The 24,736-nt window shown below is 35.5% G+C and overlaps 1 protein-coding gene across 2 annotated transcripts in view; it reads right to left on the minus strand.

Moving 5' to 3' along the window:
- Positions 1-24,736, minus strand: part of LOC106712867 (CCR4-NOT transcription complex subunit 6) — a 164,125-nt gene that overhangs the window by 3,319 nt on the left and 136,070 nt on the right. For both annotated transcript variants that reach the window (XM_045679379.1, XM_045679378.1), the window contains exons 5-7: positions 10,610-10,678; positions 1,609-1,766; positions 248-402 (exon numbers count right to left, since the gene is read on the minus strand). In XM_045679379.1, coding sequence (XP_045535335.1) covers positions 248-402; positions 1,609-1,766; positions 10,610-10,678 — 382 coding nt within the window. The remainder of the gene's footprint in view (positions 1-247; positions 403-1,608; positions 1,767-10,609; positions 10,679-24,736) is intronic.

Here is a 24,736-nt window from a genome sequence, read left to right on the forward strand (position 1 = left end):
AATTAGTATGTATAATTTTGGTATGGTTAACTGTTAACGATTAACTTTAACTTGCGTTAAATTTTCGAGAATTTAACGCTTTAACGATTAACGAAGTTAATTTTTTAATTAACGATTAACGAAGTTAACTTTTCGATTAACTGTGCCCACCTGTGGCTCTATCTAATGTGTATCTTTCTTAAGGTGCATTGTCGTCAACTCTTTCAGGTAAACAGTAAAGAAGTTCTAAACTATTTTGAAAACATACTTAGCAGATCTAAAGAAGATGGCGCATCCGTCGACGTATTTCCTCTCCGACTCTGACATTGTCTTGGCGCGAGACTTTGGCGAGAAAATGCCGTCGTACCCGTCCTGCTTCAGTTCCGGTAGGAAGAAGCTGTAGAACTGGTCCGTTTCCACTTCCTGCAAAATACATAGGCAATTTTTGACTCTGGCTAAAAATCCTCTACCCAAATAATATGCAGGTTATACAATGTTTTTGACACATTTCTCTTGTTTCTATATTTCTATCCTCTAACACGTTAATTTCACTACATTTTAACGTACGTATTAAACTGAATTTGCAGGATGAGTAAAGATTAAGGATGTTTTCATTACGTTTCATGTGTATATTATAAGATGGCACTTTACTGCGATATAATTGGTCAAGAAATAATTTTTGCTAAACACGCAATCCTGGTATCGACAATTTTTCTTCTTACAGCAGATGCAAATCGTTGCCTTTGGTATATTCATTGCCGATGGCATGACACTGACAAAGTGTATAATGATGCAAGAGACGAGCAAGCTCGACATTCTGGGAAGGCATAATCTGACGTACAATGGTGGTACAAGATTACGTTGATTGAAAGGGCGCGCCGCGGACAAATGATTGCCCGTACTGAGCGTCATGTTTGCCGGCTGATTAGGGACGCTACTCTGCGATACATAGTGATGTACTTACGTTTATCGATACATCTCGAGACATTGAAATTCTTAGATACCATGACTATTGCTTAAATCATAACTTTGCATACTTGTTATATCACTTAAAGGGATTCAAAATTTGGGTATAGAACTGTATAGTTATTGTACTTCACTATTTAATTTTGTCCGTTTATGAGGAATGGGACATCGTTACATAACTATTTTTTTTAAATGCACTTAATATCGTTAAATCTAAATGGTACTAAAGAGTATTTAAAGAAAATGCATAGTCCATTTGACTAACGCTCTGCTGTAACGCAGATTTAACTCATTTAAGTACTCGTTTACGTTATACTTATATGGTATATAACTTACTTTTTTACATCGTACTACTTGAACGTCAATTTCGAAAAGCGGCGGGATAACTTAAAATGCAAAATATTACGTAAGATTGATGACCGTCAATTATTTTCGTGAAGGGAATATAAACCTGTTCGTACAAATTAAAAATTCTGTTGTTGCCAAGGAAATTTTTATTTTTTTAACACTGCAGATATGGTGGTATCAGCAACATAATTATCATTACAACAGTATTTTGGCTGTTCTGACTGCGACTCTCGGTCGAATTTATTTGATGAATATGCTTATACCCAAACTTTGGTTGTCGTAATTTCTACGTTTCGTAGAGAGTCGTATTCTTGCCTGCAAGCTAATGATGTCCGCGGAGTAGTGCCTGATCTCGTCGAGGATGCCCTTCTTCCTGTAGTCCCACTCGAGCGCCCAGCTGGGACAGTAGCCGTACATCTGCCGCGTCGCGTACTTGTCGCACAATACGTTGTAGCACATCACTGTGAATATGCCTGCAAACACAAATCAAAATAAACTATGAGTCAAACGGACAGCCCTCCCAATCTGTGGCCTTTCAGCCTTTGCGAGATTTTGAAATCAAAAGTAGTCGAGGTGTTTAAATAATGGGCACAGATCAATGTTGCCGATAGGTATGTAGTGCACGTCGGAGCTTAGGTACCAATTAGCTGCTAGCTGTCTCTGTGTGGCGCGCCTCGCGTGGCAGATAGAAATTGTTCCCATTACTGCGAGACGTATCACGCTCTACATGCAGCAGGCTTCCAGCAGCGCTAGCACGCGACTCGGCATCTTTTGTCACGCCGGACGACTCACCGACGTGACTGAGCGTTTAATTTCGCTCTTACGATGACAGCTTATTATGTTAACTCTCCTAAACAGTTAAGGAAATGAGCAGTTTAACAATCGCGTTAGCCGCCCCACGGCCAGTCGTGTGAAGTGCATTAGGATTATTGTCGATGACGTGGAAATGGTGTAAGTAATTGCGTTTGCGAGTGCTGACGTACCGATAACTACGCTTATTACGCCAGCCCTAAACGTAGTGCTGCCATACTTTGCCGTGGTTAAAAAGGTACTCACGGACACAAAATAAGCTCCGACTGATACAACGAGTCTTAAATCGGTCGTCATGAGGAAGGCAAGTAAGCCGGAAGAGATTCGGATGAACGCATTCTTTTTGCCGTAATGTGACGCAACACAATCACGGTATCGGACGTTTTAAAATGCGATGCTGTGGACTAAAAAGATAAGATAAGAGAAATTCGTCCCTTTGACCATTAAAACAGACAATTAGATTGAGGCACGCATTCAAAATGTCAACAATGCGGAAAGACTCGGCGATTCAATTGCCGCGATTAAAACACGATCCGAGGCATTTGACGGATAAGGAAATAGATGTAGAACTACTAAGACGGGTGGAGCGACAAGACAATGGCGCGGGAAAAACATCGAGGCCAGCGTCCAGACAAATCGATAAGGATCGGGAGGCGTGATAATGGAGGTATCGCCGATGTCACCTAGCGACACACTGCGGCGCAGTAGGTACGACCGGTGTCGCAGCACGTGCCCGCTATTGTATGCCGGCGGCGTGCGGCGGTGCGCGGCGAGACGCGGTAGGACGCGGCGCACATGCCGAACGTCGCAAACAATACGCGCATCGATAATCGCCGGTTGTTTAAGGAACCACGAGCGCATCGAAACGAAAGCTCAACGCCGACATAATAATAAATGGTAATGTTGTCGAACATGTGGAAGCGTGTCTTCACTTTAAATAAATGGACGACGATGATGATGAAATTGTACGTGCGCGAGCGAACAATGGGAAATGGTGACATGAGCCATAAACTTGATTTTTCTTGTGTCTCCCTAACATGTAGTACAATTTTATATATGAAATAATATGATTGAATGTGTTGTAGAAGAGATTCATGAATCCAAAAAAGAAACAATAAGAGGTGTGGTAACGCTTGCCGCGTATCATGTCAGTGTGCAGATGTGAACTGCACCGCATAAAGCCGCTTCGAGCCCGCATTTGTTGCTTCCTACGCCATGTCAGCGAAGGCATTATTTAAATATTCATTATGTGCCTATCTTATAATACGAATCGTTTGTATCGGTTAGACAAGGAATCGATACCGTTAGAAGCGGTCGGTCACGCTCGCGTAATGATTTTTTTTTACATCAATACAATTCGTGAGCGATGGAGGCGGGCTTTTTTGCAGTTTAACCGCGAATCATTAAATGTAATTTAAATAGGAGATTTACGTTTGTACTGACACTGCAAAGAACTGAATACATTCGGTCAGGGACCGCGGCGGCGGTGTGACGTCAGAGGTCTCAATAGGTGTTAACGAGAGGTCATCGGTGGGAGTTAAACGAGACCGTGTACTTGTCTACTCGGCTCTATTGATTTCACCTTCGGAAGATGAAACTGTATCACGCTCTTTTCTTGTACTAATTGAGGTGTTATTTGCACGTCGAACTAATGCAGTTTTTTTGAATGCTATAACATAGAAGAGTTGGGTCAGGCGATGTTCTAAATATAAGGTCAAAAAACAAAAGTAACAATTCATGGTGGTTGGCAGCTGCGCGTTCACGGCGGATTTCCACCGGCAATTTGCATAAGAAAGCAAGTAATTACTGTGAATCGGGTCATTACATCAACTGCAGGTTACAATGCCACAACATATGGCGTCGTTCTCATTGGACCGATGTCGAAACCTACATGCAAAAAGAAACGTACCAGGCTGAATTAATCCAAAAAATCCATTGGAATAATTCTGTTGTCTACTGTTGTTAATTTCTTGAAATTTTTCCTTAAACATTAATTCCAAACACAAACTCCAACCCATCTGTCAGGTCTATGTAGAGCTCAACAACAATATTGTAAAACTAGTATGACTGGATTTCAAAAATTTAAATCAGATTTACCATATGATAACATAAGCAATTTACAAAGACATAAAACTGCATGGTTCCTTTAGGTGACTACTAATTGAAATAAACTATTTAGTTGAGATATTTCAGATGACAACACATGTATGATAAATCAAAAAAGCTGGCCCCATTGTATTCCGAATCCAAGCTACAATAAATCAAATTGATACCCAACAAATACAAGCCGTCAATATGTATCGTGCGGGTTACAAAATACAACATTATTTACCGATTACAAAATCGCCAGCGAAGCAATGTCGCCGACGATAAAAGGAATACGGTCGTACCTTCGTGTCTCATCTGAATATAATGGAGGGAGGCGCAGAGTGTCTGTACTGTAGTATCACAACGATACATACACGAATTACGTATTCAGATAATATTGTCCTTACTATAGATTGCGGACTAGATTAAACAGCATTATATTTTATCTGTAGCATTTAGAGCCGTTTGGGGAGTAATTTTATACAGGACTACAGATCAATGGTCTTGTTAGTGTTGAAATTATTAGTATTTCTTGGCTCTAAATAAATAACTCTTTAACTTCAAATTCTATAGCAGTTGTTTAGACGTGATGTTCAACTCATAAAAATGTCTAAAGACAATTTTTGCAGTCAGAAAACTGGCTAAAATGTTGAAGCTCAGACGAGGAATTCTGATGCAGAATTAATATACTCTGTATTTTTCCCAACAATGGAAAATAAGGCAAATGTACTTGCAGATTTATTGTCGGTAAAATCCAACAGAAAATGGTCGGTGACAAAAGCGGGGTCGCATAGAAATGGTGTAGTATTTTTTTTTATTTTAAAAGATTCTCGTTACAGATAATTTACATACAAATGCATACTAGTTTCGCTTGATAGATTTAAACAATGGAGGAGGCCCAGTAAGCCGCAGGACGAAGGGTAAATGTAAATCGAATGATAAAATTTACAAGACACGTTTGAAATTGGATTCCCGTCTTGTTTTGGGATGTAAATTGGATACAATAGTCGCCAGTTCATGTCTCTATAAAAGGGTAATGTGGTTTGTGGATTTCTATTGTCGAAGGCAATTGATCGGTAAAGCTGTAATGTGTTTCTGTTAGATTCAAAGTAAGGTTGGTTTTCTATTCTTCATTTAATTTTCAGACACTTTTTAAAATACTCTAACTTTTGTGGACATAAATGAAAATCTTTTTGTTGCCGTATCACCGGAAACGCTATTTTTCGTCCTCTTTCCTTCCGTTTCAACCTTTTCCGTTCCGTTTCATCTTTTTCATTCTGTTTCTGTAATTTTCACAAACCTTCCTCATATTTACGTTTCATTTTCGTTTAAATACGTAAATATGTTCCGCATCTTGAATATATTTCTTAACATTTTTTTTCATTAATAAAATTATCTAATATAAGGTCAAGAATGACCTCGCAACGTCTGACCTACAAACTGGATCACTTAGCGCGACGGTGTTGGCCTTCTTTTTAGTAAGACAGGCCGTTTAAGGCCTAATATAACCTTCTTAATAGCTGGTATGATGCAGTAAGAATCGACTAAATTACCTTACGTGCACTATAAACTATAAGTAGATATTACTCAATAGCAATCAATTTCCTACTAGCTTTTACCCGCGACTGCGTCCGCGCGGAATAAAAAAAATGCACACAAGATAAAAAAAAGTTCCTATGTCCGTCTTCTAGTTCTAAGCTACCTCCCCATCAATTTTCAGCTAAATCAGTTCGACCGATCTTGAGTTATAAATAGTGTAACTAACACGACTTTCTTTTATATACATAAGAAGATTTAGAAATTAATTATTGATTTATAATTTTTGATAAGCTTTCTACGGAAAAAGTATATAGAAAAAAATATATCCGTTGAGCCGTTATGGAGATACCTTCTAACAAACATCCATAAATTTATCTAAACTTTCGCATTTATAATATTAGTAAGATACAAATTGAAAACATATTCACTGCAAATTGGCAGGACATATTTTATTTTTAAATTGTTTTAAAATACTACCAAATATATTTCCGTATATTTATTAAGGGAATTCTATTTTCCTTATAAGGAAGAGTATCCTTTAGTTAAAGGTAAATTTAATCAAAGTGTTTTTACTTAAAAGATTAAAAAACCTCAAAGTCAAGAGGTGTGCTATAATCTATCATGACATCATTTTACGGGTCATTAAACATATACTCAAAAACACGTTCAAATATTTACATAGTATATACTATGTGTAAGATACGATGGAATAATCATTGTATACTATTGAACACACCGAGAACACTCCGCGGGTTTCATAAACGAATACACCTGTTTAAAACATATTGTTATGTCTATTTTGTCAAAGATAGTGACAGGGATGACGATATTATTACAAAGATTTTGGTCTCAGAAACCAACGGTTAATGTTACTAATTCTTACTAATATTATAAATGCAAATGTTTAGATGGATGGATGGATGTTTGTTTGAAGGTATCTCCGGAACGGCTCAACTGATCATGATGAAATTTGGCATAGATGTAGAACATAGTCTGGAAGAACACATAGGCTTATTACGTTTTTTTTAATTCCGCTCGGACGTAGTCGCGGGCGACAGCTAGTTTGTACTATATTTGAAAGTTGCGTTGGTGTAAAACGATAACATCACAAATACTATAACCGTAAAGCTCCACTGTCAAAAACATCTACAAAAATATGTTATCTCAGTTTTTTCAAGGAGAATCAGGAGGATAACAATATCAAGTGTTTCGGCTATGAAAACCCACGTTATATTACTTCATTACACAAGAGTAGAACTAGAATTATATTATTATCAATTATTATGTAACTTTTTTTAAGATTTCATCATTTTGCTTGTGCTTTTTATAATAAACAAGCGCATCTGATGTTAAGCGTTGATGTGGTGCAATTAACTAGAGTTAAACATTCTCTACGGGATAAATGACTTATTAATGTCCTACGTTTAGCGAGCGGTTGACGCTAAATCCATGTTTTACTAATAAGCAATAAAACGTACAAGTAAACACCCATAATTATTTGCATCTGTTGAGCAATTTATCCACATTAAGGGGATTCTGAACGAATATATTGCGATAAAATTTTTGCTTGGAATTAAATTATAAAACTAGCTGTTGCCCGCGACTTCGTCTACGTGGAATGAAATATTAGTTAAAAGATCGCGCACAACAAAAACATTTGTAATATAGGTACCGTTAAAACGTTCAATTCAAAGACTAAAGCTTCTCTCGCTGTTATATCAAATAAGTACAAATAAGTAAATACGCGGCCTTCTAAAGTAATTACAATTAAACTTGTTCTATTTTCAAACAATTAAAATGAAATCAATGCAACACAAACAATCCGGAATATCCGTACTATTGAAGGCGGGAGTTTACTATTGAGCCTAATTACGATAGGTTCACGGATGCGGGGAGGTCGACCGTCGATGTCGAAGCCAATGTCTCGTATTGTGCATTGTTCGGAGCCGTAGTCGGTGCGAAGGGCACTTCCTGTGGTCAACAGCGCTGGTCTTGGCCTGTAGGGCACTAAGCCACGAATTGCCGCCTCAATGGACACGCGCTAATTAGATAAGTAGTTTTTACAATTCAACAAATTGTATTGGCCATGGACAGGACACGGGACAAAAGGTTCAAGAGCATCTACTTTGTACAGGAAGAAACAGATCACATACGAGATGAATTGATCTATTGCTTCAAGGGTAAGATTCAAGTTCAACAGTTAACTAATTTTGTTTGTCAAATCTTACTAATATTATAAATGCGAATGTTTAGATAGATGGATGGATGAATGTTTTAAGACGGTTGTAGAACATAGTTTGGAAGAACACATAGGCTAGGAATAAAGTTTTTTTAATACCGCGCGGACAGAGTCGCGGGCGACAGCTAGTATACATTAATCACTAACTATTTTATATCAACTATTAACCATATTAATTCCTCGAAAATAGCAACATTATGCAATAGACAACGGACGTTGATTTTCAAATATTCCACAAAGTTGGACAGCAATAAAGATGTTTGTCCGGTTTTTAATCTAATTACATCTTGAAGTGACAGAAGATGAATCACTAGACGTGAGGAATCCTCGTTAGTAAACATAATATTAATTTAAAAAGATCTAACAAATTTTTCAACCCGCCGAAATTTCTCGGACGTTGGATGAATAAATTAAAATAAAATACAGTAGATAATTAATATAATTAACACGCCTGAGGGAACCCAAATAATACAGAGAACTTAAAAATCCTTGAAAAACAAATGCACAAGACAGTGAAGAAATTTAAAAAAAAAGCATTCGAATACGCGTAGGTTTTTTAACAAATTGATGTCACGTAATAATCGCATCGCAATAAAAAAAATCTTGCGTAGTCAAAAGATGCCGTAGTAACTGAACCGTTAATTGAGGAAAATATTGTACATATACGCGCTTTTTGTTAACCCAAAATGTAACAAAACGGTGCCGTGACTACGTTATTCGCGATGCCAACTTCATTTAGCAATCCCGTGTAGACGTCTCTACATTACATTTCTTTCATATTGCAAACGCACCGAATTTTTTACGTTGCAATTATTACAACAAAATACTTATACTTATTTAATTTTTGCTTTCCTTTTTATTTTAACTTACTTTTTAAATTAAATTTAAAAATAATTTTTGGTCCTGCAGTCAAATTATTTTAAATACTTTTGTGGGACTTAGTTGTAATCCTAAGGATAATAACGTATTATAAATAAATAAATAAAATAAAATAAAAAATTCGATAACACATAAATACTCCAATAAACATGGTAAAAGAGAAAGATTTACAAAACACAGCAAATATGCTCTTTGTATCAGATGTTTAAGACGTGAAAAATGTAAAATGAGTAAAGAAAAGTATTGGTTATCTTGCGATGTTTTTTAAGACATTTTGTTGAAACCACTATAAGATACACTAATATCTTGTCTTTAAGTGACATCACAGCTTCTTACGAGTCTATTAATAGCTCGTTATTATTTCAAAGTTTTATTAAATTACATTTCAACTAACCTCGGAGCTTGTATAAAATACATCGCTTAAATAAATTGCAGCAAACATTTACCATGTGTTCTTTAATTTAAAAATTACTATTCCAAAGAGGCGTAGTTGAAAAAAAACTAACGACGGCTAAAGAGTTTTTGTTCAAAGGCCGGCAATTAATTAAATACATCGAAATAAAAGTTAAAAAGGCAGATTAGATGCGGTCGGAATACTTAAATAGACGTTTTGATTTATGTAAATTATTATGTACTTGAAAATAAACGGGAAACATTTTAATTAAAAATAAAGTTCTTTTTTCTCATGCTCTCTAAAGATTTAGATTAATTTGTACTCAAATTTAAAAACAAACACACAATGATTCAGTATTCGATCATACAATCAGTCGGGAATTCGTTTTATTGTTTCCTAAACAATTTAGAAAGCTTTAGTAGTTGCACGTTTTTGGCTTAATTAACTCCTTTTTTTTAATTAAAGAAAATTCGACTAGATTACATCGAACACAAAAACCTAATTTCGTATACATTGAGTAGCTTTTACATTTAATTAATTCATCATATAGTGTTAAGCGTTCTAAAGCTACCTCGCTATATGTTCCATTTGTTAGTAAGGCGGGCCCTATTTCATTATTTATGAGAGCCTCATACAATATGACACATTATGAATATTAAAATAAAAAAAACCTTATCATTACAGCTAATAAAAATCATTCCACAATATAATTGACCACGAGATTATAATATTAATCTTACTAATATTATAAATGCGAATGTTTAGATGGATGAATGGATGGATGGATGGATGTTTGTTTGAAGGTATCTACGGAACGGCTCAACAGATCATGATAAAATTTGGCACAGATATAGAACATAGTCTGTAAGAACACATGGAACACACTTTTTTTTTCAATTCTGCGCGGATGAAATCGCGGCCGACAGCAAGTGATAGAATAAGATAGGAATAGTTTAAAACGAGCATCGTCTACTCTAACAAATACCTTCTAGTGATCATTATAATTTGTATATAAAACTTTCCCACGGTTCTATTTAAAAACATTTAATACAATAATAAACGCCCATGTCTCTAATGTTTTAGACAAATATCATAATTGTTGATCGCTTTACGATCGATGTACAAAAAAAGGTATCACGTATTTACAACAAAAATCTTATATAATTAAAATAGATCGAGATCCTTGATTATTATCGGGATATATCTATCTATTCAGCCTCGTAAAGCCCACTGTTGGGCATAGGCGTTCCCCAAAAGATCGCCACGATGATCGGTCCTGTGCAACCCGAGATCTACGAGTACCAGATCAGAACACGACTACTTAGGTCAACTATTAAATCAGTTTATTGTAATTACTAATTACTTACATGTTGGCCGCGTTCTGTTTGGTCGTGTCAGTGGTATCCAAGGTCTCTGTGGTGGTAGAGTTGCGGTTACTGAAACAATAAGAGAAAAAAAGATAAATAAACAAACATTCACGCCCACAAACAGGCAATATCAATTCGTAACACGTAGTTCGGAAACTATTGTCATCTCTCTCATTATGTTTTACTAAAATGAGATAAATATATTTTTATACATGTCTCGCGGTAGTGGAAACTTATGGTAAGATGTTTCCTTTAGCTACAGCAGACTTTTACATTTCTTTCTCACTTCTTTGTTCATCATTTCAATACGACTGAATATTAGAATAAATAAATAAAATAATTCAAATGTAACGTGCAGATATTGAAGAGTCCAGAAACAAAAAAAAATAATCTACAATCAATCTGAAGTGAAAACTGATTGTTACCGTGATAAAATAGATATTCGTGCGTTTATCCATTTGTGTAAATGTATTTAGAATGTCTCGCAATCAACACTGGCTCGAAATCATATTTTTGTGGAACAAAAAAAAAATCCATTACGTTTTTTAAATTTCCTTTCCCCGTCGTCGCTACGGTTTATCGTGACAGAATAATGAACAATCTATAACAAGAAAATTAAACTACAGTTTAAAAACTGGGTAAAAAGTTGAGAAAAAATAAACAATTTTTATGTATTTTCGATTATAGATCTCATCACACAACATTTGAAATGGATTGCGAAAAAAATAGTAAATAATAATCACAAAATAAATAAAAAACAAATCTTTTTCATATTTATTTATTAATTACCGCAAACTTTGAATTGAAAGATATTTAATGAATATAAACGATACATGCAAACATGCCGGTGAATTTGAATTGGCCGTAGCGAATTTAAAAAAAATAAAACAGTGATCCGTCAATGAAGAAAAAACTCGACTCGAACAAAAAAGAAACTCGTCAACGAAGTCAGTTTATCAACATACTTATTACATAAAGTAAATTAATCAACAGTCATGTGTTGTCGCTAGTAGATGACTATCAATTTTCATAACGATCCAATGATCGTTTCAATAAACTAAATTACATTACACGATATTTCTATGGGCATATCGTTGACTTTAAGGCCAGCATTCAATTCAACATATCGATGGGTCCTACGTATAAGGACCTAAGTAACAAATTTATGATTTTTACATTTTTATGTTAAAAGCTACAAAATGTAACAAATACACATTTACAGGTGTAAACGTGTTTTTTTTTTGCTAAAGTAAAAGGGTCTATGTGGCATCTTTTCCTATATGGTTAAAACTTTGAGAGCCTCTTTTGTAATGTTGTCAATTTGCACATTGGCCCTTATTCCTAGGAGCCATCGAAATCCATTTTAAAATATACTTAAAACCGCATCCATAAGTTTTTAACCATCATATTGATTTATGTATTGGAACTGTACTTATCGAGTGTGGACTTTGCTTAAATCGGACATTAGTCACCGCGCCATTTGGTTATGTAATGCGCTCGCAAGCTAAGAAAAGGCTCGACTATTCCGTTTCTTGCTTCGGATTTCAAATATATATGGTAAAGCATTTGTTGTTTAGATATTTCTTGGTCGATTTTCTCGTTGCGACGCGCATGTTAGTTTCAGATTAGAAATGCAAATGTTTTAACCAAATAGCGAGAGCTAAGTTCGCAGGTGGTATGAATCCAAAGCGGTTAGAATTAGAAGATAGAGGGGATAATTGCTCGATAAATCTGCCACGGCCGGGCGAGCATGAATAGAAAATATTAAAAGTTTGCGTCGGCTACAAATTACAACATAACTAGCGTACTGAGATACGCTTATATGAAATACATGTTATCTATTAACGGTAAACAAAAAAACGCGATTTGAACTCTGGCTGATCGCAGATAAGATGGAATGTGTTTGTTAGTGAATATGGCCGTCAGCGGACAATAAGCGATGCTGCCCAGGACTTAGTGTCTAAGCAGGTGGGTGTCGGACACCGTTCAGCTAAATATGAATGCTATAATCGTGTCTTGAACAGCTTCTTTTGATCTAGATACCTGCCTGCATTCCAATTGTCTTTATGAATGCAAATGGCGATATTATGAAAATTCGTAAAATTCCTACCTGTATTAACGTCAGCAATGCACATTGCATCAAACAGATCTTACGATTAGGACGTAATAAAAGTCACACAACATTGAAAAGATACCTGTTTCTTCAAGAATATAAATTTCACGGCAAATTGCAGGGAGAAAATATTACTCTGAAGTAAATAATACTAATACTTGTACTGTAATATTTATGATATAAATATTGTTACATGATTGTTAAATCTTTAAACGGCCAGTACTAGATAAATCAGAAACGAACAGTTGTAGAGTCGAACTATATTGTACCTTGAGGTGCAAGTAAAAAACGCGGTTGTTCTACATAAAATAACGGGTCATCAGGAGAGATATTTCATTACCTTGGGTTCCTACCAGCAAATCATCTTTCCGAAATACAGTCATCTCTATCATTCGTTTAAAAATAAAAAGTGTAAACCTTATTTTTATCAACACATTGTTCGGCTCTGGAAATTTATCGTTAGGGATATAAATACTTTGTTGTGCTTGTTGGACATATTGAGCATCGTGATCGGGGAGTGTTCTCGAGCACGTCAAAGGGGCGGAGGCGTCGAGCCCGCAGGACGTTCTGTCGCCTCATTACAATTTGTAATTAAGGCCGCAAGGGGAGCTTTGTCGCTTTCCGCCAGATTAGTCCGTTGACCTTTTAGCTTTCAGTAAATTAAGTTTGTTTATTATTTCATCAAAACTAATCCGCTAGAGTGTTTGTTTTTTTAATGATGGAGTTTATTTACAAATGAAAAATTAGATTGTTGACAATAAAAATAAGCTCTTCACTTAAAAAAAGCGATTTCTTGTCTGTTCCATAATTACACTTCTTGTGATTTTCTTATGACAGTTACGTATCGTTAAAAGTGAATCTCTGCCAGTTTGCACTACATCACAAGCTTTAGTGTACGAAACAGTGACGTCCTCCACAATGCATTTAAATGTCTCAAGTAAACTGCGGACAAAGCATAACGAAACTCAAGCTATTGGAAGTCTGATATAAAACTTGCATAATTTTTCGTTAATTCCATTATATCGTTTATCCCACACAATCGCAATCACTAAGCGAAACTAAGTCTACTATTGAACAGATTATGCTTTCTGTTTTTGCTTTGTTTTCATGTGGTCAGAGTTCCAGCCGTTACGATTCACTTCTCCAGGCCTTAAGCCTTTTAATTTACTTAAATTTTGTACACTACTTAGTTTAGCTGAGCCCTTATTTCAAAATAGAGAAGGTACACAAACATTAGTAGTCGGATGAATCTTTTACATATTTTGTGGTAAACAATAAGTAAGGGTCGTTCACACTGTGCGCCGTCGCACCATCGATCAACCGTGTCTGTGTAACTCTAAACGAAACCGAATACGTTAATAAATGAATATTGAGCTTATTGTGTTTGTAATACAGATCGTATGCGGTGTTACTGAACCGAACTGCGTCGTAACGGATACGTAAGGCAATCGATAGGCCTGATACTTGTGCAAGAAAGTGTACTTTAATAACCTCAATTGTATACTACAACAAACATGTACGTCTATCAAGTTTCAGCATGCAATTAGCTTATCATAATTGTTTCTTAGCTCACTTTCTAGTTATACAGGACTTTCACGTAGTCCAACCCGACCCCTGCATATCATGTACTGACTTATCAATCAAAGCATCAAGTGAAAGTACGCGAATAATAGTAATCCAACTTTATTGTTAGCTGGTGGATAAAGATAAGCCTTTGTACACTGTGTGACTGACTTTCATTGGCCACCAGTATATCAGGGATCACTCAGCAAGAATGCAAAATTTCGAAGTTCACAGTGTTTGTACGAGATGCGCTCGCGATGCATAAATATTTAGCTGCGCGGTTTCTTTATTATCGCGATGTACTCGTAGCACGAGCGCTGTAGAAATCGCGAAAGCGTTAGTATGTGCAACATGTGAATGTGCTCATCTATGGGATGATTCAGACAACATGTGGGCATCGAATATATCGTGACATTTTTGGAAATCAAGATCTTCGTAAAAGATCTTAAGTTGCGAACGGTAAAATATTCTATTCTGTTTTTACCTGGATCCAATTTTTTTTAAATAAATATTATTATGTAACGCTACACTTTAATATTGTAAGAAGTTCAATAAAAAAAAAACTTTATTTAACTAGTAATTTGTGAGTATAATAATAAACTACTAGAACCACTTGTTACATCAACAAAACGAGTAATTAAAAACAAACATAAATCAATTCATGCAACATTGCAACAAGAATACGATACATTTAAAGTGAATGTGAGAGGTATATCAGAGATGGTTTATAATTTGCACGCAAACCATTGACTGTATCAGGCAGACGGCAAGGAGCCGAAGACAACCGGTATTGTCTGTTGCATACAGAGCAAAACTGCTCCAATACACACAAACAACTGTCGATATTTAAACACTACTAGTCGTTGGTTTCTTAGACCAAAATTTCTGTATAAAACATATCGTCATTATCTTTGCCAAAACAGTGATAGCGTTATGTTTTAAACAGGGATTTTCGTCTAATGTTTTCGGCTAATGTTTTCAAGGAAATATAGCGCATAGAGATATACATACTTACATATGTAATCTAAGTTTTCATATCTGTAGAAAAATATATCGTTTTCTTTTTTTCCAAAGATAATGTGAGAGATTACAGATTCAAATTAAAGGTAATTATTGGCATTTTTGATAACTTCATGAAGGATAAATGACGAAAAGTATATCCAAAAAGGAATACGTATGCTGTAAATTAAATAGGTAGTTCATCAATACAGTAACGTAATAAGTACATTATATAGCTATATGTTAATTATTAGATGAAAGATATCAATAATAAATGTCCATAAAGGTGAGGTAAGGTCAACAGAAAACTGGTAGTGTTCTGATCATTAGAAGGAAAACTGCGCAGTTAAATTCTCACAAGTTAACTAATGCTAATGGTAAAAATAAACAAAATCAAAACTAACTCATGGAAAAACACGTTACAAGCATGAATATGTTTATAATAATCTTTCCGTTTTTGTATTTTTTCGTATGAGAAATTAAATCAAAGTAATAATAACAAACGGATATAAAACGAAAAAAAAAACTAACACAAACGTGGAAACAAACTGGTGTTTTCACAATTGGTTGCTATTTAAATAAATTAAATAACATAACAAGTTTTGTATTGTATTAACGAAATACATAATGTTGAGAGTATTGTAATAAATTATGTTTTTTTGGCGACGTAAATTGTAACATTTTACGAACCAAGGTTAACTATGTAAAGTATCTTTTGAACAAAAAAAAAAGTGTAAGAATATTATCACTAGATTCCACCATTTGTATAAAAATTTATTGGAATCCCTCTCATTCTCCACAAAAGAATTGAAACAACATTTTTATTATGACTTTATGAATTAAACTAAAGATCAACTTTTTATAGTAAATAAGCAGTCGTCTGCGAATTTGTCAACAAAGGAAAAATCAATAAGCCTGTTACTCTCGCACAAATAAGCTATACGTTCAAGAAAGTTACGTCAAAATCGGTCCAGCCGTTTAATGATTACCCGGAATAAACGCGGACTTATAGATATAGAAAACATAATTTCTATACCTACCTACTGAATATGCTCACAAAATTTCATGAGAATCGGTCAAGCCGTTTCGGAGGAGTTCAAGTTCGAACCCCGTGACACGAGAATTTTATACATAAGATATCTTGTCTTATATGATGCAAATTATCAACAGTATGTACTTCATAGTATAGCGACGTTTGAGATATGAAAATAAGATGAAAGAAGAACAAACAGGCATTGTCCTTTGTCCATTTATAGACGTGTAAGCTATACTTTCACGAGGGCAGAACATTGTGGCAGTACATAGAACAGTTTAGTAGAGCAATTGTTTAAATGCACATTTAGTTCCACACTCATAGTAGTTTGATGGCTACTTAAGCATTTCCTTAGATTAGATTTCTCACACTCAACCTAAACTGAACAAATAGTACTGTGATGGCCTCTGTCTTGATCAAGACGGAGGCCAAGAAGTGGGTCTCTATAAACCCTAGGTGGCACCAACGGGCGAGGGCGGGTATCCCGAACCTGCATTGCACGGTGTTGTTTTAAGGGCGCATAATGGCCTTGAGGGAACAGAAGGGTTTAGTGAGTATGCTGCCATTCGGGGAGAGAATCTCACATAAGTACCGTGTCTACCCCGAAGCACGGAGTATACATAAAGCATTCCCCTCAGGAAAAAAAAGAAAAAAGCCTTGTGTATTGAAACAACGGCAGTACTGTGATATCCTACTGCTCTACTTCACTGCTATGTCCTCGTGTGAAACAAGCATAACGATCTGACTATGATACGACGCGTGTGACAACTGCCAAGTCGCAGAGTGCATCGTCCATCTGCCCTTTTCATTTGATGCAGTAATTTGCGTTTACTGCTTGTGTATTATGCTCTTTATGCGCAATTGCTCGCGTGCCTACCGCGACTTGAATCACAATTCAATATATTAAAAGGATAATGTATAAGAAATGTCTAGCAATCTTTCATCGTGTTTACTAGTGATGAATAAATTTAGTTCGTATTACATTGAATAGTAGCTAAACATACATTTCTTTGTAGCAACCCTTTATAAAGTCTACTAATCAGTTGACGCAATTGCGATGACGAGAATAAGACGTTACAGATATTGTATTTTAAATGAAAATTTTACTAAAAATAACTTCAAGTTCAGGTAAAGTTTAGAGTTACTTGAAGAAAACCTACATATTAGAATATCGCAGAATGAACTAATTTCTAATATTCCTTTTCAGTTACATTTTTTTTAAAGACTTGACGCAAGACTATAAAAAACTGCTATGTAAAAACTTAAATATTCGCATATTAAATAACACATTATTAGTAACAACTTTTTACGTGGTAACGATGTGGTCGTCGACCGATCACGTCAACTTTAAAATCGAGTCAAATTTCGCCTGAAAATCTTCGGTATGGAGACATGGTAAAGTGAGCTTACGTTTATTTCGGAACACGAGTCCCGGATTCAAATATATCAGATTCCAAAGATATTAATAAAACAGACGCTAATTCCAGAGGCGGTGTTTCTAATGAGATTGTCAACGTGGTGCGTTGAACCCGTGCGGAGACGAATAAAGCCAAAAAATCTAATAATATGATGTATTTTCGCAAAGTTCCCATGAGAAATTATAGTGTAATTGGTGACAACAATTTAATAAATTGCGCAATTTTGTGGGTAAAAAACGAGTACGAAAACTATGGACTGCAAAAAATTACGAGGAAAAAAAAGGTATATTTTTTTTATTTTTACAAGGAGTGACATATGTAGTCTACTCCGGACGTCTATTTCACCATTTTCTTTTAGATTTTGTACTAATCGATTCCATGTCCTACCCTGAATCCTAACAAGGTTATCGATCTACCTGGTAGTTTAATTATCCAACCTAAATCGTATTAAAGAGTAGGATAAGTAAGTTGCATCAGAAGCAAGCCGTGAGTATTAGCAAATTTCATAATCCCGCAGAGCGACGCAACCGCACCAGAAATTCCCACGCCAATAATTGTCAAGACGCAATATCTAATGGGTCTCTACTTGAAAGTACTCGGTTTGACACGATTGCGAAATCGCTAGACAAACATTTTATTATCTGGACACAACATGCTAACAATGTGTTGAAATTTTGTTAGTCTATGATAAATTGTAAAATTTTAGTAGATAAATAAATTTTATTATGTTTAAATATCTACAGCAAATAGGGGATATTACATTGTCATACATTGGCTAAAATTTATAAAAGAACTAGCTGTCGCCCGCGACACCGTTCGCGCGCAGTAAAAAAACTTAATAGCGGTATGAATTTTTTCTCGCCTTTTAAACCTTCCCTAGATCTCCACGAACATTTCAAGACTAAGATAAATCCGTTCAGCCGCTCTCGAGTTTTAGTGAGACTAACGAACAGCAATTCATTTATATATATTAGGTCCTTACATATGAAATTGGCGTTTTTCGTACTGGCCACTTTAATCACGAATTTCTCCTCTTTGTTAAGGAATTCCAAATTCAAATTTGTACAGCTATAGACTCATGTATTTGTGGTTCGATGACCGTCATTCATTTGTTTTTTTTCTTCTGTTTTTTTCTGTTTGCGTCACTCATTTTACAAAATGGAAAACTTAAAATATCGCATTATTTACGAGTACGAGTTCCGCCGTGGCACTAGTGCTGCGGAAACGACTCGAAGGGTGAATGATGTGTATGGCGGTCGTGTTGCAAAAGAAAACACAGTTCGTTTTTGGTTCCAACGTTTTCGTTCTGGAAATTTCGATCTGCAGAACAAGCCCCGTGGACGGCCTGAGACTCAAGTCAATAATGAAGAGTTGAAGGCTATTGTGGAAGCGGATCCATCGCAAACCACGTCCGAGTTAGCTGCAGGCTGCGATGTTAGTGATAAAACTGTTTTAATTCACTTGAAGCAAATTGGGAAGATTAAAAAGCTTGAAAGGTGGGTACCTCACGAATTGACTGAAGCAAACCGGCAAACGCGCGTCGACTGTTACGTTACATTACTAAACCGGCCCAATAATGAAGGTATTTTAAACCGAATCATTACCTGTGATGAAAAATGGGTTCTTTACGATAATCGGAAGCGCTCAGCGCAATGGTTGGATCCTGGCCAGCCAGCCAAATCCTGCCCCAAGCGAAAATTAACCCCAAAAAAGTTACTTGTAAGCGTTTGGTGGACTAGTGCCGGTATTGTTCATTACAGTTTTCTCAAATCTGGCCAGACTATTACGGCTGATGTCTATTGTCAGCAATTGCAAACCATGATGGAAAAGCTAGCGGCTAAACAACCTAGGCTGGTCAATCGCTCCACGCCACTGTTGCTTCACGACAACGCTAGACCACACACTGCGCAACAGACGGCTACTAAATTAGAAGAGCTTCAATTGGAAAGTCTAAGACATCCTCCGTACTCCCCGGACCTTGCTCCAACAAATTACCATTTTTTTCGAAATTTGGATAACTTCTTGCAAGGGAAAAAATTCAACTCCGATGGGGCAATCCAAATCGCCTTCAAAGATTTTATTGATTCCCGTCCGACTGGTTTTTTTAGTAAAGGGATCAATGAACTACCTATGAGATGGCAAAAGTGCATAGAAAATAATGGTTCATACTTTGATTAATTAAATATATTATATTAAAAAATATTCGACTTTTTGTTCCTCCCATACAAAACGCCAATTTCATATGTAAGGACCTAATATATATCAGTTATTGGGTTTATCTACATTATATTTTTTACATATAATAATGTCAAACATTTCTATAAAACTAAACAACGTCTCTTCTACTTTTCGTAGCATATTTTCTATTATATATTCTTACATATATAGGATGCGAAACTTATGATAAATCATGTATTCATCTTGTGTTTTAGTGCCAGGTGCGATTGGCTAATAGGTGAGGTTTACGAGCATGCGAATTGACGGGTTGACGAACTGTAATTGTACACCGCAGATTTGTCAAGTTGACACAAGGTTGAATCTGCTCACGACAGGTTTAGTTTCGCACATCTATCTGAATCACTTAATTCTAATATATAGTCGATTGTTTCATTAGTACCTCGGATTGGATTTCTTAGTAACTTTTTTCATTGGAGAATGTGATCCCATCGAGACCAAATTTAGTATTTTTAAACATAGAAAATTGGAAACGGTAAAATCTTGTCACAATAATTATGAGTATCAAAATGAAGAGCTTTTTAAACCAAGATTAAATAAAGGTTTGATGATGATAATCACAGGTGGGCACAGTTAATCGAAAAGTTAACTTCGTTAATCGTTAATTCGTTAATTAAAAAATTAACTTCGTTAATCGTTAAAGCGTTAAATTCTCGAAAATTTAACGCAAGTTAAAGTTAATCGTTAACAGTTAACCATACCAAAATTATACATACTAATTTCACACGTATATGGCGACACTTGTTTAAAATAGTAATTTGACTATACATTCTATAACACATTAGTATTAGAGACAAGTATGAATGCATTATATTCATATTAATAAAAGCCTGTCATTGCAAAGTGTTCCGACAAATGTCTACAAGTTGAAAGTTGGAACAAGTTGTAATTTTGCACGTGTACTAAACAACTATTTTTGATACAGTTTCGGAAAAATGAAGCAATTTAATAGAATAATAAAAACACAATAAACTCAACTAACTAAAATGTTTGGAAAATGGCGCCAACCGTAAAAGAATACAAACAGAGATTTTTTTTTGTTTTCTTCACCCATTCTGGGTAGGCAAAGGGAACTATACCCAAACAGCCAAGTCTTCAGTAGATTATTTTTATTGATATGAAATGAAAATTAATGAGATGAAATAAAATGAAACCTAACCTAATTCATTGAATCAAATCATTAAATTTGATATTGTAACAAATTAGGAGCTTCTTTTTAGAAATATTTGTATGAATCATAAAAACTTCAATGATTTTTTTTGTAAAAATTTCGTGGTTGGTTTTTCTATTTAACAGACATTATTTTGACAGCTGGGAAAGAGAACTCGCGAGTTTTGAAAAGCTAAAGAAAATGCACGAGTAAAAAAGTGTTTTTAATACAGTTGCTCAAAAAGTGGCGTATTGCAGTGACGTAGAGCATTCGGAATGTGGGCTATTACATACTCGTGCTTTTATATACTCGTAATGAAATATACTATTGCGACTTCTTTTGACTTTGTCTTGTTGGTCAGGTCTTTCCCGGACGCTCTGATGCATCACTCTTGCACGCGAACTTCACATATATCAATTATCAACTCGTTCGTTCACCATTCGAGTCGCCGACAGTCGCCCAACATAGTTGAACTTACGAGCGTGGCGTGGTGCGTAATTAAAACAAAATGACAGCACGTCTCCAAGTTTCTAATTTAACGATTAACGGACTTTTATTAACGGAAGTTGAGTTTAACGGAAGTTAACAAAAGCGTTAACACTTTTTGAAGTTAAACCGTTAAGCAAAATGTTAACTTCGTTAATTAACGATTAACGGATTAACGAGTTAATGCCCAGCTCTGATGATAATGAATTTTATACAAAGCTAAGTTATAAAACAAAAAAAAAATGATTTTGATACGTAGGCGTGTATCGATCTACGACTGTAGTAATCCGTACCTAACTGAGGATTAAAGAATAAAGCTGTTGCTGGATTTGAAAAGCTTCGGCTTGTTAACTTTTAACTAAAATATCATTTCGAAAAATATTTCTAATTATTGTAGTTAAGTTATGTGTAGGATAATCAGTAATGTTTCAAGATGAATTTAAAATTCAAGACGAAATGTTTGCATGTACCATAATCTAGCATAAAAAAATAGCAATTACAATAACGTTGAACGACTTAATAATACTAAAGCGGCCGAGCGTACTGTTATCACGAGCTTTTACCATAATTACAGCCAAGATGACGTCACTTCGCTTATATTATTTCGGCCCGCCACTTTTTTCAATGGTGAGTCGACTCGGTCCGTCGGGCCCGGCGGGGGGCAATTCTGTTGCCAACCACTTCTATCTATATTAATATCATGTGTCAACTACATTATATCGAAATGATTCATTTCGTTGGACGTGACACGACGTCTAGGGCGTTTGGTTAATAGACCAACTACAAAATTAATGACAACTGATATTTATTAGCGAAGTTTTTAATGAAACATGAATAATGAAGATTATTTCGTTTGTTTCATTTTTAACTTATAGCTTAACAGTGTTAGAGGCCGCAACAATATCTGTTGCGTCAGTGAAATACCACGACCAGACAGAAGACTAGTGGATGTAATTCTGCGTTTTTTTCTAATGGATGTGCGTGCCAGAGGCCTAATTTTAGTCATCTTCCTCCTTTCACCCTTTTCTTATGAGGAATGGATAGGAAGGGGACGTGTATTTGGCAAAAGAGGTGATGCACATGAAGCGGCAACAACTTCCGTCTGTCGATTAAAAGTAGGCAAAGCATCTGCATATGTTTATATGTTCGGCAGCGGTTTTTTCGCTATTTTATAAAATGTAGGTTGATTTTAATATCTGTTTTTTCAGGTTAATACAAATAAAAAATTCTAAGTACTTAACACGGTCGTTAACACAAATTCTTCTGTTTTAATTACAAGCCAAAAAATCACATGAATATAATTGATACAGCGAATTGTGAAATCGCATTTAGAGAATATATCCTTATTTACTTACACCAAAAAAAGTCTTCTCAATTTTTTCGCAAGATAAAAAAATACAATCGAAATGCGCACTTTTTAGTCACGCTGTTTATATTCATACGGATTGTAATATATTGTGGCAAAAAGCGTAACAGAAATACAAATTATATATCATAACAATTACTCTAGTGTGTTTTTATGAGCATGCGCATTACAAATGAAGGTTTTTTCACCAGTTTACATACACAGAGCGTGTTCATTACACGTCCGTTCACGGCCAAGGCCGCGGCGGTAATAAAGCTGCTATGATGAACGATGTATTCGCGAGAACGAAAAAAAAAACAAGCGTGTACCCACGTGGAGAGGCTTTACGACTTACTAGCTCTCAGACGAACGTTTAATGACTTGGAAAATTACTCCATCGACAAATCTACCGCGAATGAAATGCTGTCGCGTGACTTCGCGGTTTTTTCTATAGAAACAGACCGGTTATACAAACACGATAGTCGCATCGTTTCTTATGGTAGTTTAAGATATACCATATCATATAAAAGATCGCTTTGTGGTGAATGATTATCTGTATTACCTCTTAAATGATTTCATAATAAAATTACTACTTTTCATTTTAATAAAGTTAGCCTATTATTTAACTGTGATCACATGTTTGCGTGCACACGTAATATTATATATTTTACGTGCGTATTATAAAGTATAAAGTGTCTAGAAGCTTAATATATTGTGATAACATTTTATGACATATAACTATAACGTTGAAAGCGGTCGATGTCTTCATTAAATTAATTCTAATAGACATTTGACTCTACAGTACATTTGATACATTTCTCGTCATGTCTAATTTAGAAGTACAATACTTGTAAGACGTCGTAAACCAGTTCGCAGTACCATTTAATCGATTCTCGTCAAAAACATTACACAAATAGGATCACAAGACTGAACATTATTGACGTCCAGGTGTCTAGATCAGAGATTCCCAAACTTTTATTTAGTTGATCTATTGCAAAATTTTGCTAATTTTGGTAATAGCTACATTTCTTTTTCAACTTGTTAACCTTCAACGAAATTTCCCGCTATTGTACCCCTTGTTTAAGTCTTTCGTAAATACCAGGGGCCTGAACTATTTTGGGAACCACTGGTTGAGATAAACCCATAAAAATAATCAGTACACTATTAGAACATGTTATTTGCGAGATCTTATGAGCTGCTCTGTAATAGAGTCACTATTACGCTTATCTCGATTGATAAAGCCATGAAGTGCGGGAGTGATTACTCACGTTGGAATTCAATTTGCCGGCGTCGCTTCACGGGGGAGCGGTTTAAATGACTATTTACTGGCGATACCATCTCTAGAGGACTTGCATTCCCATCACGCGTCTTGTCCTACCAACCTAGTGCATTGGCATTGTATGAGATAATGCGTGTAGATCGCGAAAGTACTTGAGACCTTGTACAGAGGTGAACGACCCACGTTAGGTAAACGTACGATAGATTACACCTTAATGAACGAAGAGTTTTGTTTTATCAGTACTTGTTAGTCAGAATTGGTCTAATCAGATACAAAGGTCTTCAGTATTTAATAATTCATCTTCTAACTGTAATTTTATTATATTAAATAATTTCTATTAACAAAATATAGTACCTAGATTTTCGAATAAGACAAAGTACAGTCAAGTAATACAGCGTTTTACCAACGAGTTTAAGCTCGCTATTAAGATATCTCAGTTCATGGGAACCTTTGGGTACAGTAGATGTACGTACGAGATAGAAGTAGGTCGTAATGTCGATTACATC

Source organism: Papilio machaon, chromosome 9 (genome assembly GCF_912999745.1).
Source record: "Papilio machaon chromosome 9, ilPapMach1.1, whole genome shotgun sequence".
NCBI lineage: Eukaryota > Metazoa > Arthropoda > Insecta > Lepidoptera > Papilionidae > Papilio > Papilio machaon.